The sequence below is a fragment of the Mesoplodon densirostris genome, chromosome X, assembly GCF_025265405.1.
Source record: "Mesoplodon densirostris isolate mMesDen1 chromosome X, mMesDen1 primary haplotype, whole genome shotgun sequence".
In the NCBI taxonomy this organism is placed as follows: Eukaryota; Metazoa; Chordata; class Mammalia; order Artiodactyla; family Ziphiidae; genus Mesoplodon; species Mesoplodon densirostris.
In genome coordinates this window covers 43,252,114-43,270,095 of record NC_082681.1, presented here as the reverse complement: position 1 = coordinate 43,270,095, position 17,982 = coordinate 43,252,114, and the positions used below count along the sequence as shown (strand labels likewise).

Sequence of the window (17,982 nt, the reverse complement as noted above, 5' to 3'; positions counted from 1 at the left end):
CTCACTGTCTCCATCCATCTTTAGGCAGCTGCTCTGGCTATGCTATCATTCCAGATATTTATCAGAGCCCACTAAATGAAAGACTCACACAGAGATATTTTTCCACATAGAATGTAGGCTGCACTAGGTCATTTGGATCTTACAGTACTTATACATTAAATGCTCAGTGTGTGAAGGTCCTGTCTCTTAAGAAAAAGATTCATTAATTAAGATAGAAGACAGAAGATAGAATTAAAGTTTTTATCACTTTTCCTAAACACTTGAACATGCTTTGGAGCCATGCTATTACCTGAAATTGTATTATTGGAAATGTGTCTTGTTTTTTAGTTTATTGATATTCACATCTACTTTCTTTAGTTTCTAACTTTGACACATGTAACACTATGCTTACCAGCTCCTAGAAAGATAAGAGCAGACATTCTGCTAATGTATCTATAAGGCAAAACAAGTGAATTTATTTTAACTGAATTGACTAGTAATATCAGTCTATTGATAGTCAATTTAATTAAAATTATAAATAAAACTCAATTTTAGCATTGTAGATGGAAAAGAAATAAAACAGTTTGTTGAATTCTTCATTTTTTACAACGTTGTTTTGGTATATAGATTCCCAACATGGAGTAGATAGAAAGGAAGAAAGATAGGGGAAATTGTATAATGTCTCAGAATCTCCTGACTTTATCTTCATATGGGGTTTCATTAGTTTTTAAGATGAATTCTAAGAATATCATAAATGAATTCCTTGAATGTGATAATAAAAACACACTCTGAAGACAAGTATGAATTAATTTTTGGTTGTGTGTTGCTTTAGATTATCTCACTTTTGCTGTAGTCCTTTGATTTATTGCATTGGCCAAAAAGTTTTTTCGGGTTTTTTCCATAACATCTTAGGAGAAAACTCGAACGAACTTTTTGGCCAACCCAATAGATTGAGAGTTGACTGATATTCAAAGACATAAACACCTAAAAAAAAATGTTTTCTGAATGGAATAGTGAATTGCAGCTCAGTAGCTATTTCTGCACTTTCTTTGAAAATAGTCATGTCTCCAACAGGAAACATTAAAAAGGCCATGTCCTTTTTTATCCCAGATATGTGAATCAAATAATTTATTAACTACCTAAAATAAAAAGTGCATTATGTGAATATGCACAGAACAAGGCTGTCCTTTATTTAAATCTCTTGCAAGAAACATCAACTTGGGGCTTCCCTGGTGGCGCAGTGGTTGAGAGTCCGCCTGCCGATGCAGGGGACACGGGTTCGTGCCCCGGTCCGGGAAGATCCCACATGCCGCGGAGCGGCTGGGCCCGTGAGCCATGGCCGCTGAGCCTGTGCGTCCAGAGCCTGTGCTCCGCAACGGGAGAAGCCACAACAGTGAAAGGCCCGCGTACCGCAAAAAAAAAACCACATCAACTTGAATTCTCTAATATAAATGTAAACATGTGAGTCTATAGAGTTCACTGTACAGATAATTTTGGGGTTTTACTTTCATATATTATTGTTTGCATTTAAATAATTTCTAATAAAAATTAACGCTGGATAAACATTTGATCAGTGACTAAACTGTAGCTTCTTAAAAGGCAAATATATTTTCAAAGTAGAGGCAGAGGGATTGGGTTTAAATGTTCATTCATATTTTATTATAGTACTAATTTATACCAGTTATTCAGATATCATTTTGTGGTGACCTGTTTGCTTTTCATTCATTTATTCATTCAGTCAACAAACATTTATGAAGTCTGCTAGACACTGGGGGGACACCGAAATAAAATACAGTCCTGTTCTTCAATGAATTGTATATGATTTAAGTATTAGTAGAATTTTATATTGTTTAAAATATAACTCTCACTTCAGATATCACACAGTATTTTCCTTCTTCTAAGAGGCTAAATAAGTTACATAGTTTCTACTCAAAATTTTAGTATGGGAAGTTGTACTACTAAGGACTAGACAAAAATGCAGGGATAGATGGATCATTCCAATGGCCACTTTCTCTTTTGAATTTATTTCTCTCTGGATAGAGAAGTGCACATTATCATTGGAACTCCTTCTTCATCTGATTTTAGTTGTCTTTTAGTGCAATGAAGCTACCACCACTGAGCTTTGCTTTCTTTTAAAAGTGAATATACTATCATTTGTAGAATAAGGGATAAAGCAAATCTAACTCTAGTACAACCTATATTGTAAACAACTTTAAAAAGATGGACTCTCGGGAATTCCCTGGTGGTCCAGTGGTTAGGACTTGGTGCTTTTACTGCCATGGGCCCAAGTTCGATCCCTGGTCAGGGAACTAAGATCCTGCAAGCTGTGCAGCATGGCCAAAAAAAAAAAAAAGGACTCTAAATGGTTTTTGCACCCATTTTTTTGAGATGCTAAATATTACAGGGTATATTAAGAAACATCGCGATTTCATTACTTCAAGTGGAGAGAGTTGTTTCTCCTACCCCAAATATCTGGAATGGAACAAGAGTAACAGAAAATTTCTCCTATAGGTTCCAGAGATGTGTGATAAATACTTTTAATGAGCCCAGTTTCCTGAACTCAGGTCTTTGCAAATGAGCAAAGAAGCAATTGATTTTCAAGGGCTTTGTTTTCAAATACTAGTGCTTTGTACAAATATTCAATAAGTACCCCTAAAAATTACCACATTTCCTATACTGATTTGGATCTTTTCTGTCCACTTTTTTTTTTTTTTTTTGCGGTAAGCGGGCCTCTCACTGCTGTGGCCTCTCCCGTTGCGGAGCACAGGCTCCAGATGCGCAGGCCCAGCAGCCACGGCTCACGGGCCCAGCCGTTCCACGGTACGTGGGGTCCTCCCGGACCGGGGCACAAACTCGCGTCCACCTGCATAAGCAGGCGGACTCTCAACCACTGCGCCACCAGGGAAGCCCCTCTGTCCACTTTTTATAGAGATACTCAAGCCTTCTCTACTGAGAATCTGAGGTAACAAGTGTATCATGTATTTAATTTTCTTCAGATACCAGCATGTGCCGACCCTATGCATAATTCAGATTCATACCACTATGACAGAATTATGGATGTCTCATCCCAACCATGCATCTAAAGCATACAGTTATTCAGCAACTGAGCCATAAACTGCAAACTACGCTCAGCAATCTCTCACAGGAAATTTTTGCCAATGTATAGTAGAAAGAACAGAAGCAGGCAGAGAAAAGCACTTTCATTGATCTGATATTGAAATCATTCCAGGCCTGAGTTTCAATAACTACACCTAAATTAGTAGTAGAGACTCAGTTATGTTAGCAGAATTAGTTAGAACAATTCCAATTTTCAGGTTTCTATCAGGCAGCCACATTCCATCTACACATAGGTATGACTGACAATAGATCTATCCAGCCAACTTAAAGTTACAATGGTTCTATTTCTATGACAATAAACATAGCCTGAGACTATGTGTATATAATGCAAAATGAGGTCAATTTAGAAAAAAAGAGGGGTGGTCAAAACCACTGCTTGGATTTTTAAGGCCAAAAAAATAGTATACTAAATAGTTTTTTTGTTCCTAACATTGTGGTGATATATATTGCTTCCCATTGTCTTGATATCACTGATTCTAAGTTTTTATTTTGTTTTGTTTTTTAGGAAACTGTTGGTAACCCTTCCCCATCCTGTGGAATGCAGCAATGCCAAAGCTTTCTATATCGTTGAAACTGAGACTCTCGAGGTCACCATGACTATGAAACAAGAGTTGGATTTTATTAATTTCTTCTGAAACAACATGAATAAGGAGGAAAAGTGGTAAAATACCACTGATAAAAACTTTGAAAAAATTGGTTAATGTTTTCTATCTTCTCTTTATTATTCTGACATATTTCAGGCAGGGCCTAAATTCAATTCTAATGCTATTCTCATCATTTACAGTCATTTCTATTAATCTAGTAGGAAATGCTATTTTCTCATACTAATAAGCTATTCCATATTTATAGTGATAGCTGGATAGAATTTACAGGCTAACCAATTAGATTACTACATGGTCAGCTAAGTAACTGAAATATGACCATGAAATCTTTGGTCTACTTATTTCAGTAGTCTGAAGAACTTAAGCCAATTGATTATACCATGATACAATCAGTTGCATAGCAATTGGTCATTACTGTCACCAGAAAAGTTTATTTAGTTTCCTTTATGTTGATTTAATCAAATGATTTCAAGTGTTCTCTGTTTAGGCTCTCACTATTGTTCTGGAATATACAAATAACAGAGGATTATAAATAGTTTGATGTGCCATACTAACAACATGTTTTACTTGAATAAGAAATACTCTTGAGCACACAGTGTTATTTGGCTTCCTCGGTCCTGTTCTCAGTGTTTGGATCTATTTAAGTTAAAAATATTTTCCTTTTGTGCACTAATAATTATTAACAATGCCTTTTTGAGTACTCTGTTTATATTTAGTAATTGAAATCCTTGACATTTAAAAGGAATATAAAGAAAAGTGTGGTGCATTTACAAATCCTGTTCTCTCTCATTTCGTATATTTATTCATAATTGGACATGCTTATGTTATGAATTTGTACCCTGTCTCTTCTGTACTGTATTGCATAAGTTTATTTTAGAATTATTTATGAATAACTTGTATTTTAAAACTTGTTGACTTGGTCTCACACGACATTGTAGAACTCTGGAGTTACCTGGGAGTAAATTTTGAAAAGAGATAAACAGCGGAAAGATGTGAACTATTAAGGTACTAAATACTCAAGCAGATATTGTCTAGGTTTAAATATGCAGATAACTATGAAGCATCTAGTTTATGACTAGATCAAATAGAAGGAAAAGACTGAGATTTTGGAAAAAGTGGTTATGTTAAAACACCAAGCTCTTGTAGAGAATTTGACTTTGAAATTACCACCATGAATTTCTTCTGAGGGTGGGATTAACTGAAAGGAAGTTAGTGTCTGTGAATTTAAGTCCATGGTGTCACAGAATTAACAGTGTCCTACTTTGCTTTCTTAACATATTTTTAAAAGGCTGTATTTTAAGAATTTAAGATTATACCCTAAACTGTAAACTCTGGAGTAAGCCTAAGCAGTAGCCAATATTTTTCTTCTCTAGAGAGCAACAGTGAGTCAGTGGAAAATGTATCTCTTCTTCCCACGTACTGGCCCTAATTACAAAGACCATTATTACTCAAGCTGACTGAATATGTACAAGTTGTCCCTGGAAGAGAAGATAGAGCATATCCAGGCCAACTTGAATTGGGCTTTGGTTACCTTGTACTGTATCAATTATATAATGAAACAGAGCTTCAAGACAATGAAATGTGATCCAGTAATTTATACCCATCTACAAATCATCCTACTTCACTGTCCTTGGCCTCAGAAGTAACAACTTTGTTGTCCTTGCTGTTTTGTTTTTAAGCTAATTCACAGGACTTTTCTCTCTTTAAAGGGGAATAGTCAATTAAAGCAAATGTAGAAAAAGAGAATACAAAAGGGAGTTAAAACCACGATTGTGGCATATTATTAGCCTTCTCCTTCATGAGCTTCTTTACCTTCCTCTTTGGTTTTATAATCTCTAGTTGCATTTGTGAGGATTCAGTCATTCATTCATGCACTCATTAATGCATTCTTTCAACAAATATCCACTGAGCATTTACCACATGCCTGGCACTATGTTACGTGCTGGGCATATAGCAATGAGCAAACCGGATGTGGTCCTTGTCCTCATGGAGCAAATAGTTTAGCAAGGGAGACCAACAATAACCAAGTAAACACATAAACACATATTTTCAAGTTTATTATTAGTATGAAGGAAAACAATGCGTGCTTTGAGAATATCAGAGAAACCAAACCTAGTCTGGGGAAGGAGGTCAGAAAAGGCTCCCCTAAGGATTTCATACTCAGCTGAAACATGGAGAATACCTAGGATTTAGCCCGACAAAGAGAGTGTTGAAGGAAGGAGGGTGGTAAGGCTTCTAAGTGCAAGGAGTAGCAAATGTGAAGACCCAGGATGGAAAGAACCTGGAGTGTAAAGTTCAAGGAAATTAAAGCCTGTGTGGTTGAAGTAGAATGAATCTGGCAAGTGTGACTGGAGGTAAGGTTGGAAATGTAGGCTGGAGCAATGTCATGTAGAACCTTACAGGCTAAGGTTAGGAACTTCAATTTTATTCTAAGTTCTTTGGAGAAGAGGATGTATTTGGAGGCAAGAATGAAAATGGAGAGACCACTTAGGAGGCTATTGCAATTATGATTGCAAGTTATGATTCTACACTTCATCCTACGTAAAATTCATTTGAATTTTTTCTAATTAGAGAAAAAGTACATGCTTACATGATCCAAGTAGGAAACTTTAACAATACAGAAAAGCTCTTTAAAAATAAAGCACCCATCTCCTAGAGAAATGGAAATAAAAACAAAAAGAAACAAATGGGACCTAATGAAACTTAAAACTTTTGCACAGCAAAGGGAACCCTAAACAAGACCAAAAGACAACCCTCAGAATGGGAGAAAATATTTGCAAATGAAGCAACTGACAAAGGAATAATCTCCAAAATTTACAAGCAGCTCATGCAGCTCAATAACAAAAAAACAAACAACCCAATCCCAAAATGGGCAGAAGACCTAAATAGACATTTCTCCAAAGAAGAGATACAGATTGCCAACAAAAACATGAAAGAGTGCTCAACATCATTAATCATTAGAGAAATGCAAATCAAAACTACAATGAGGTATCACCTCACACGAGTCAGAATGGCCATCATCAAAAAATCTGCAAACAATAAATGCTGGAGAGGGCATGGAGAAAAGGGAACACTCTTGCACTGTTGGTGGGAATGTAAATTGATACAGCCACTATGGAGAACAGTATGGAGGTTCCTTAAAAAACTAAAAATAGAACGACCATATGACCCAGCAATCCCACTACTGGGCATATACCCTGAGAAAACCATAATTCTAAAAGAGTCATGTACCAAAATGTTCATTGCAGCTCTATTTACAATAGCCAGGGCATGGAAGCAACCTAAGTGTCCACCAAGAGATGAATGGATAAAGAAAATGTGGCACATATATACAATGGAATATTACTCAGCCATAAAAAGAAATGAAATTGAGTTATTTGTAGTGAGGTGGATGGACCTAGAGTCTGTCATACAGAGTGAAGTAAGTCAGAAAGACAAAAACAAATACCATATGCTAACACATATATATGGAATCTAAGAAAAAAAATGGTCATGAAGAACCTAGGGGCAAGACAGGAATAAAGACACAGACATACTAGAGAATGGACTTGAGGATATGGGGAGGGGGAAGGGTAAGCTGGGACAAAGTGAGAGAGTGGCATGGACATATATACACTACCAAACGTAAAATAGCTAGCTAGTGGGAAGCAGCTGCATAGCACAGGGAAATCAGCTCGGTGCTTTGTGACCACCTAGAGGGGTGGGATAGGGAGGGTGGGAGGGAGGGAGATGCAAGAGGGAAGAGATATGGGAACATATGTATATGTATAACTGATTCACTTTGTTATACAGCAGAAGCTAACACACCATTGTAAAGCAATTATACTCCAATAAAGATGTTAAAAAAAGAAAAAACAAATTTAACTACAGGAAAAAAATAAAGCAAAATTTCAAATCACCTGTAAGCTAACAAACCATATATAACCACTCTTTACCATTTTTAGTGCCTCTTTCCAACTTTTTCTTTCAATGCATAAGACAGATACTAGTTTTCCCCCAAATATTATGATAACACACAATCTGGCTTTAATACCTACTTTCTTTTAATTTCCAAGTATATTCTTTTTAATTATCTTTTTGTTTCTGGGAATTCTAATTGTATTGCATTGTGATAAGAAAGTGTGATAAATGAATGATCCATGTGTATTTTTAAAGAATGAGTATTCTGCAATTATTGGGCACAGAATTCTATCTATATATATCAACTCAAGTTTTTTTAATATTTTAATTTTATTGGAGTATAGTTTATTTACAATGTTGTGTTTCAACTCGTTTTTCTTTTTTAAACTGTGTTGTTCAGGTCTTCTACATTCTCGTTAATTTTTGGCCTGCTTTCTGTATCAACATGAAGAGGTGTATTATCGATAAAATTTACCAGTGATGATAGATTTGTTCATTATCTCCTTGTAATTCTGTCAATTTTTGCTTTATGTATTTTAAGGCAATATATTTAGCTGCAGACAGACGTAAAATTGTTCTGTCTTCCTGGTGGATTATTCCTTTTATCAATATTCTGTGATGCTCTTTATCCCTAATAATGCTCTTTGCTTTAAAGTATGTTTTACTTTACATTAACATAGCTACATCAACTTTGATTAGTATTTGCCTGGCATATCTTTTTCCATTACTTTCTATGCTTTTATGTTTTAGGTATGACTTTTATAAACAGAATTTAGATAAATTTTGGATTTTTAAATGCAACAAAGATTCTCACATGTTTTCATCCAGTTATATTTATTGTGATGAATGATACACTTGGATTTATTTATATCACCTTATCATGGGATTTCTGTCTTATTCTGCTTTTTTTCTAAGTTTCTTTTTCTCCTTTCTTGCCATTTTTTTCTATTAGTCAGTTTTCAAAATTCTCTTTTCCTCCTGCTGATTTGGAATTATATATACTGTTTGTTTTACTTCAAATGTCTAAAGTTTCTCAATAGTTCTCCCCCCTTAACACGATTCAAAGACATAGAAAGTTTTAACTAAACTATGCCTCTCCAACATTGTTTTCATACCCCCAAATTATTCATCCTCCTCATTATTGTTTTTTCATGACCGATGCTATTTAGATCTACCCACATGTCTACCAATTCTTCGCTCACCATTCCTTTATCCACATTAGTGCTTCCTTTCTGAAGTGCATTCTTTAGTATTTCTTTCAGTGACAGACTGTGAGTTCTTGATTCTCTCAGTTCATTCCTGGAAATGTTTTTATTGCCCTCACTCTTGAATAATAATTTAGCTGGGCTTAGAAATCTAGGTTGACAGATATTTTCCTTCAGAACTTTGAAGATATTACTTACTGTTTTCTGGACTATATTTCATAATTTAAAAGTCTGCTGTCTATCTCATTGTTGTTCCTTTGGAGATAATCTATCTTTTCTCTCTGGTAGTTTTAAAGATTCTTCTCTTTGTTTCGGGTGTTCTGCAGTTTGATTATAATGTGTCTGCATATAGATTTAATTTTATTTATTTTATTTGGCACTTGTTCTTAAATCTTTCATCGGTCCTGGAAAATCCTCTGCCATTATGTACTCAGGTATTTCCTTTCTCCCATTCTCACTATTTTCCTTCTAGAACTCCTCTTAGGTTAAGGTTGGACCTTTCTTTATTTTATGTAGATCATTTTAAAAGTCTTTATTGAATTTGTTACAATGTTGCTTCTGTTTTATGTTTTGGTTTTTTGGCCACGAGGTGTGTGGGATCTTAGCTCCCCAACCCAGGATCGAACCCACACCCCCTGCATTGGAAGGCAAAGTCCCAACCGCTGGGCTGCCAGGGAAGTCCCTGGACCTTTCATTCTATCCTCCATGTTTTTCAGCCTCTCAGACATATTTTCCATCTCTATTTTTCCTTAACATTGGATAATTTTCTCAAATCTATTATCCCCTAGCTCAATGATTCTCAGGATTCTAATCTTGCTGGTGACTGTGTCCACTGACTCTCACTCATGGTAGATCATTTAATCTTGTGGGGTTTTTTCACTTTTTTTTGAATTTTTGAATTTTAGAATTTTATTTATTTTTTTATACAGCAGATTCTCATTAGTTATCCATTTTATACATATTAGTATATACATGTCAATACCAATCTCCCAATTCATCACACCACCACCACCACCACCCCACTTTCCCCCCTTGGTGTCCATACGTTTGTTCTCTAAATCTTGTAGGTTTTTTAAAATTGAAATATCTTCTTTAATTGGGCTTTAAAAACATTCTGAGAAAAAATTTTACAGTCTGTGTTGTGGGAGCAGCCCTTCAAAGCAGTTTTACCTTTGCTTCTTCCAAGAACCTCAGTGTACAGGTTCCTTGGTCATGCAGGTAGGATAAATTAAAACCCAAAGCTCACATGAGTTCCAGACCTGTACTTTAAATTCTCAGAGGAAATTTTTTCTTCCATCTTTGATTTAGTCAGTGAGATAAACTTGCTTGTTTCCCTATGCCAAAGATGCAGATTTTTTTCTACTCCAAACTTTTATACAGAGTACAGCCCTCCCAGGGGACCTTTATGATGAGACCCTTGGGCCCAAGACCTCGTCTCCTGTCCCTGTGGTTCTTAAAAGTTGAGACTCCCTTCCCTGCTTCATTTTAAAGACTTAATGTGCAAAAAAAAAATTTTAACCTCATTAATAATGTTTTATATAGACTACATATTAAAATGACATTTTGACATATTGGGTTGAATAAAATTTATTATTAAAACTAAAAAAACCCTAAAAAACTAAAAAACAAAACAAAACAAAACCTCCCTTCCCAGGGTAACCACAACTCCCACCCACAAGATTACAACTCTGATTTTCCATTTCCTCTTCATTTCTGGCATCTGGGAGTTTTCCTTGATTTCTTGTGAACTCAGTTATGCAATTTAAAAAATGTTTGTATGTATATATATATATATATATATATATATATATATATATATATATATATATATATATATTTTTTTTTTTTTTTGCGGTACGCGGGCCTCTCACTGTTGTGGCCTCTCCAGTTGTGGAGCACAGGCTCTGGACGCGCAGGCTTAGCGGTCATAGCTCACGGGCCCAGCCGCTCTGCGGCATGTGGGATCTTCCTGGATCGGGGCACGAACCCGTGTCCCCCGCATTGGCAGGTGGACTCTCAACCACTGTGCCACCAGGGAAGCCCTGTTTGTATATTTTTATCTTGCACTCATAGAGGTCTGTATCAAAAGGGTTTTTCAGTTAGTTTAATTTGCCATGGCCAGTCAGCTTTCTTAATTTAGCAAAATATTTTTAATATCTTCGCATGTTAATATTCTTCAACACAACTGTTGTAGATTGAATTTCCCAGAAAACAGACTCCAACTCGGCAAAAGTATATTAGAGAGTGCTCTTGAGATCAACACCTGTTGAAGGAAGGAAAGGAAACAATATTGGACAAAGAGAGAAGTTGGGCTGCAAAGCAGTCATAGGGCCTTAGCAGACCACATAGGGAGCTCTGAATCTGGAATAATCTCCCAGAATTGTCCCCAGGTGGAGCAAGGAGGCTGAACCTTCATATTCCAGCATTGACTGGTCATTGAATGCAAACTGCACCTTGGAAGAGAGTGTTAACCTTGGGATAGGTCACTCTCTTGGGCTGAGTTCCCAGAAAAGGCTGACAGCTGAGGATAATCTGCCAGCAGCTCTGCTAGCTGCAGGAGGAATAAGGCCTTCTGTCTTGAAGCAGGATCTGTATGCACATAATAGTGTCCACTACAATGATTTTTAATGGTTTCAATATCCCATCACATGTATATAATACAATTTACTGATTCTAAATATACAATAATAATGGATTGGCTGTTTCTAATTTTTCCTATATCAATAATACTGATATGAGCATTATTATACATTCTCTTTGTTTACATCTCATACTTTTTTCCTTAGGTTAAATTCCTAGAAGTGAAATTATTAAGATATACACATTTAAAAATATTTTTATAAGTTTAGTCAACTTGCTTATCAAAATGCTTATACTAGTGTATACTTCCCCCAACAATATATGAGTACCCATTTCTCTACACTCGAAGAAATCCTGAAAGTCATCATGCCTTTGCATCATTTCCAATTTAATAAGGAAAAATAGCATCATGTCATTTTGACAAATACCCTTCTTCGACATTGTTTTGTGTTGGTTTCCACCTATTGATAGTGATGCTATCAGCTAGGAATGCCTGTGGCTCTTACCTGGGACTATGCTACCTGTGAGGTGCCCCCATAGATAGTTCCCCAGCTGGCCCTTGTGGTTCTTATTACGATTGCAAGACCCACTTCTGCAACAACCATCAGTAAACTTTGAAAAAATGAGATATGTTACTTACACATTCTGGACAGTACACAGCATGTCCGAGGGCCACACAGAGAGGTCATGAGTAAAAAGATATTGTGTGGACCTGGGGTTCTGCCTTTATTGGGTTCAAGTGTGAAGTGTACAAGGTTTCCCTTGATTCACCCTTTATTGGTGAATTTAAAACATAAGAGCAGGAATTAAATCACAGGAAGGGAAAAGTAATGGGTCAGTTATCTAGGTCACCCAGGGCTTTCTAAAAGGGGAACTTCACAGGCAGGGTGGCCTGGCTCTGTATCTACTTGTGCAACTGGCAGTGTGTTTATTGAAGACAGATGTCTTTGAAATGGATGCCTCAAAACTCAAAAGCTTAATGTCAGGCACTTATATTACAATCAAAAAAGCTAATTGTTGGGCATTTACACTATGGACATACTAGTGAAGTTAAACAATTTTAGCCTCTTATGTTCTTGTTTTGAGGACTGTTTTTTCTTTTGATCATTTTTCTATAAGAATATTTAACTTTTTCTTATTGATTTGTCAAATTTGGTTATTTGTAATATATATTTTACAAATATTGCCCCCAGAATTTTCTTTACCTTTTAATTTTGTTTATAATATTTTAATAGGAATTTTTTATTTTTATGTAGTATATTTGTAGAAAGATAATCCACTTTTTAAAAAATTTATTTTTGGCTGCTTTGGTTCTTCATTGCTGCTCACAGGCTTTTGCTAGTTGCATCAGTGGGGGCTACTCTTCCTTGTGGCATGCAGGCTTCTCACTGTGGTGGCTTCTCGTATTGTGGAGCACGGTCTCTAGGCATGTGGGCTTCAGTAGTTGTGGCATGCGGGCTCAGTAGTTGTAGCTTGCAGGCTCTAGAGCGTAGGCTCAGTAGTTGTGGTGCATGGGCTTAGTTGCTCTGTGGCATGTGGGATCTTCCCGGACCAGGGCTTGAACCCGTGTCCACTGCATTGACAAGCAGATTCTTAACCACTGCACCACCAGGGAAGTCCCTTTACTTATTTTTATTTTGGTGGTTTTAAGGCTTCATCTTCTACTTTTAAACTGTATCCATCTGGAGTTTATTTTAGAACAATTAATTTTTAGTCTCCTAATACTATATTTGAGCATTATAAAATACATTTAAAACATTCACTGTCACACTCTGGCTTCTCCCATTTAATTTTACCATGAAATCATCCATAAATTATGCTGTGAGAAGAGCAGTTGATGATTTGTAATATATTACAAAGTAACAGAATTTGAGTGCAATGCACTTTTAGTCAACTCTTCTGACAAGATAATTTTGCAATGTTTCTATTTGAGTTTAAAATACATTCACATATGTATGAATAGGTCTTACACTGAATTTATGCTAGTACAAATTTAAGAAGCTTCATTGTGAACACCCAACTAGAGAGGCGCTGGAAAGCAACCTTTTTTCCTCATCCTGCCTATCTGTTTATTGTTTTTTTTGTTTGTTTCATACTCCATGCAGTAAAGGACAATATCACCCTTCTTCCTAAGCAGTGTTTTTATCTAAATATATTGTCTAAATATTCCCACATTCAGGAGTGGTATGGGGGAGAGGGGAGTTGAACAGATAGGTAGTAAGGGCAAAGCTAATTTTTTGTTTACAACATTTAACTTATAGATTACTCTGAGTACAGGGAAAGGCAAGGCCAAGGTTAACATGGAATCTTTATGCAAATAAGAAAAAGATCCCCTGCCTCACGCATTGACAAAAAGGCCCCCCAAAAGCACCCTCCACAAAAAGACCAGTAACAGAAAGGCACACTCCCCAGAAGCCAATTAAGAGGAGGCACTACACAGTGCCTATCCTGAATTTTTGGCTCAACTTGTTCCCTTTTACTCAATGCCTTTGGCCTTAGACAACTTCAGGCAGTCCTTCTTTCTCTGCATCCTCCATTTTTTTCCTCGCTGCACTATAGACTTTAAAACTCAGTTGAGGAATATGAATAAAGTCTATAGTTCAGTTAATATTATTGTACCAATGCTAGCTCTTCAGCTTTGATAATTGTACTATGGTAACACAAGATAGTTACATTAAGGGAAGGTAGGTAAACTATGAAAACTCTCTACACAATTTCTGATGCTTCTTGTGAGTCTAAAACTATTTCAAAATAAAAAGTTTGTTTAAAAAAGTAAGTAAAGGAGAAAATCAGCTGCAAAATTATATTCAGAGCATCACTGCTCTTTCTGCCTTTGCAGCTTGGGACTTTATTTTTTTGCCATTTTCACCTGTGCAGTGTTTCAAGTTTTGGTGAATATACTCCACCAAGCAGGGAGTCTGTTTGTAGATGACAGCTGGTTTTATTTCACAAATACAACCTGTTCAACATAAAGACATAAAGAAACAATGAGCTCAGTCTCAATTCCAGTAACGTTGGTAAGTGAACTTCTTTGCTAGACATTGTAGAGGTGGTGTATAGAAGTATACAGTCAAAAAATCTACAGTTTATTTTGGAAAATATGAGTAGCATGTGATACAAAAGCAATATATATATATATATATATATATATATATATATATGTTATATTGCAGGATGTTAGCAAAAATGGTAGTGTAAGGACCACCGAAAATCCTCTTCTCCATAAAAGCAATGAGAAAACTAGGAAAAATTCTCAAGAATTGACTGAGAACTCTAGAAATTAACAAAAAGCGTGCAACGATCCAGGGAATGTTTAAGGAAAATAGCTGAATCTGAGTAAAAATAGCAAGATTTGTGGCATTTTAATTTACCGTATTCCCACCTCCACCTTCTCCCTGATTCCACAGTAACTTTGAAAATCAATGGGCCACAATCATGGTGAAAACAAGCAGCCTGGAGACCACTGGAGGGAGCAAAATGAGGTTGGAGATTGTAATGGTTAATTCTATGTCTCAACATGACTGGGTCACAAAGTGTCCAGATATTTGGCTAATCATTATTTCTGGGTATGTCTGTGAGGATATTTCTGGATGAAATTAGCATTTTGAACCTGTGGATTCAGTAAAGCAGTTTGCCCTCCCCAGAGTGAGTGGCATCATCTAATACATTAAGGGCCTAAATAAACAAAAAAGTGAAGGAAGGAAGAATTCGGCACTTCCTGCCTGATTGCTTGAGATGGAACATCAATCTTTTCTTGTCCCCTGTGTACCTGTGGTTCTCAGGCCTTCAGACCCAGACTGGAATTTACACCATTGGTTCTCCTGGTTCTCAAGCCTTAGGACTCAGACTGAAATATACCACTGGCTTTCCTGGGTCTCCAGATTGCAGATGGCAGATCATGGGATTTCTCAGCCTCCATAACCATGTGAGCCAATTCCTTATAATAAATCTACATCTCTAACTATATACACATATATATATCTCTTATTGGTTCTGTTTCTCTAGAGCACCCTAACTAATGCAGAGCTCCTTCAAATTTCCATGCCCAGTATTACTCTGATACCTAAATAAGACAAATACATCACAAGAAAAGAAAACTACAGACCGATATTCTTTATGAATATAGATGTAAAAGTTCTCAACAAAATAGTAGCAAACTAAATCTAGCAACATATCAAAAGGATCATATGCCATGACTGAGTGGGATTTATCTGAGGAATGGAAGGTTGGTTCAAAATGTGAAAATCAATCGATGTAAAGAGTCATGTACCACAGTTTTCATTGCAGCACTATTTAAAATAGCCAGGACATGGAAGCAACCTAAGTGTCCATCAACAGATGAATGGATAAAGAAGATGTGGCACACATATACAATGGAATATTACTCAGCCATAAAAGGAAACGAAATTGAGTTATTTGTAGTGAGGTGGATGGACCTAGAGTCTGTCATACAGAGTGAAGTAAGTCAGAAAGAGAAAAACAAATACTGTATGCTAACACATATATATGGAATCTAAAAAAAAAAGGTTCTGAAGAACCTAGGGGCAGGACAGGAATAAAGATGTAGGCATAGAGAATGGACTTGAGGACATGGGGAGGGGGAAGGGTAAGCTGGGATGAAGTGAGAGAGTGGCGTGGACATATATACACTACCAAATGTAAAATAGATAGCTAGGGGGAAGCAGCCGCATAGCACAGGGAAATCAGCTTGGTGCTTTGTGACCACCTAGAGGGGTGGGATAGGGAGGGTGGGAGAGAGGTCAAGAGGGAGGGGATATGGGGATATATGTATACATATAGCTGATTCACTTTGTTATACAGCAGAAACTAATACAACATTGTAAAGCAATTATAGTCCAATAAAGATGTTAGAAAAAAAAAGAAAGTCAATCAATGTAACACAGCATATTAATAAAATAGAGGACAAAAACCACATGATCATCTCAACAGATACAGGAAAAGCATTTGACAAAATTAAATACCTTTCATGACAAAAACACTCAAAAATTATAAATAGAAGGAAATTTCCTCACCCTAATAAAGGGCATCTATGAAAAACCCACAGCCAACATACTTAATGGTGAAAGGCAGAAAGTTTTCCCCTTAAGATCTGGAACAAGACAAGGAGGTCCACTCTTACCACTTCTATTCAACAGTTAAGTGGATGTTCTAACCAGGGCAATTAGGCAAGTAAAAGAGATAAGAGACATCCAGATTGGAAAAGAAGAAATAAAACTATTGCAGAAAACATGATCTTGTATACAGAACAAAATCTACAGAATTTTGTGTATAGAAAAACCCAAATATCCCTCAAAAAACCTCTTAAAGCTAATAAATGAGTTTACCAAAGCTGTAGGAAATAAAATCAACATACAAAAATTTGTTATATTTCTATACACTAGCAATAAACCATCTGAAAATGAATTAAGTAAACAATTACATTTACACTGGCATCAAAAATAATAAAATACTGGGGCTTCCCTGGTGGTCCAATGGTTAAGACTCCATGCTTCCAATGTAGGGAATGTGGGTTCGATCCCTGGTTAGGGAATTAAGATCCCACATGCCACGTGGCATGGCTAGAAAACAAAACAAAATAAAATAAAATAAAATAAAATACTTAGGAATAATTTTTAAAAAGAACTGTAGAACTTGTACATGAAAACTACAAAATAGTGTTGAAAGCAATTAAAGAAGACCAACATAAGTGGAAAAACATTCCATGATCATGGATTAGAAGACTTAATATTGTTAAGATGGTAATATCCTTTCAAATTAATCTACAGATTCCACACAAACCCTATCAAAATCCCAGGTAACTTATCTGCAGAAATTCGCAGACTGATTCTAAAATGTATGTGGAAATGCAAGGGACCAAGAATAGCCCAAAAAATCTTGAAGAAGAAAAACAAGTTGGAGAACCCACATGTCCCAATTTCAAAACTTACTACAAAAGTACCATAATCAAGAATGTTCAGGGACTTTCCTGCTGGCAGTGGTTAAGACTCTGAGCTCCCAATGCAGGGGGTCCTTGTTCAGTACCTGGTCAGGAAACTAGATCCCACATGTATGCAACAACTAAGAGTTTGCATGCCACAATTAAGGAGCCTGCCAGCCGCAACTAAGGAGCACATGTGCTGCAACTAAGGAGCAGGTGAGCCACAACTATGGAGTCTGCCTTCTGCAACTAAGACCTGGTGAAACTAAATAAATAAATAAATACATACATAAATACATAAATAAATAAATAAACTATCTATCTGTCTATATATATATATATATATATATATATATATATATATATATATATATAAAGAATGTTCAGAATAGGCAAATCTACAGATAGAAAGTAGATTTATGGTTGCCTACATCTGACAAAAGGAGGAATGGGCTAATGGGCATGGGGATTCTTTTTGGAGTGATAAAAATATCCTAGAAAGTGGAGATGGTTTGTAGATCAATATTATGTACTTCCTTGACATCTAAAGTGAGGAGGAAGGTGTGGATCTAATAGCCTAACTGTAAGCCATCCTCCCCAGTCTACTCCTGTGGATAAGGTCCCCTGGCTAAATAACCCTCCTTATCACAGGGATCAGGCA

General features: G+C 36.3%; 1 protein-coding gene and 1 non-coding gene across 2 annotated transcripts in view; both read left to right on the top strand.

The window, feature by feature from the left end:
* The window catches only part of DNAAF6 (dynein axonemal assembly factor 6), a 48,691-nt gene extending 44,960 nt beyond the window's left edge, over window positions 1–3,731 (top strand). The window contains exon 6 of the mRNA XM_060088063.1: window positions 3,602–3,731. Within this exon, the coding sequence (XP_059944046.1) occupies window positions 3,602–3,731 (130 nt within the window). The remainder of the gene's footprint in view (window positions 1–3,601) is intronic.
* Window positions 2,216–2,288, top strand: TRNAK-UUU (transfer RNA lysine (anticodon UUU)). Its single transcript has one exon. It is a non-coding gene; the product is annotated as a tRNA-Lys (tRNA).
* Window positions 3,732–17,982: the final 14,251 nt, after the last annotated feature.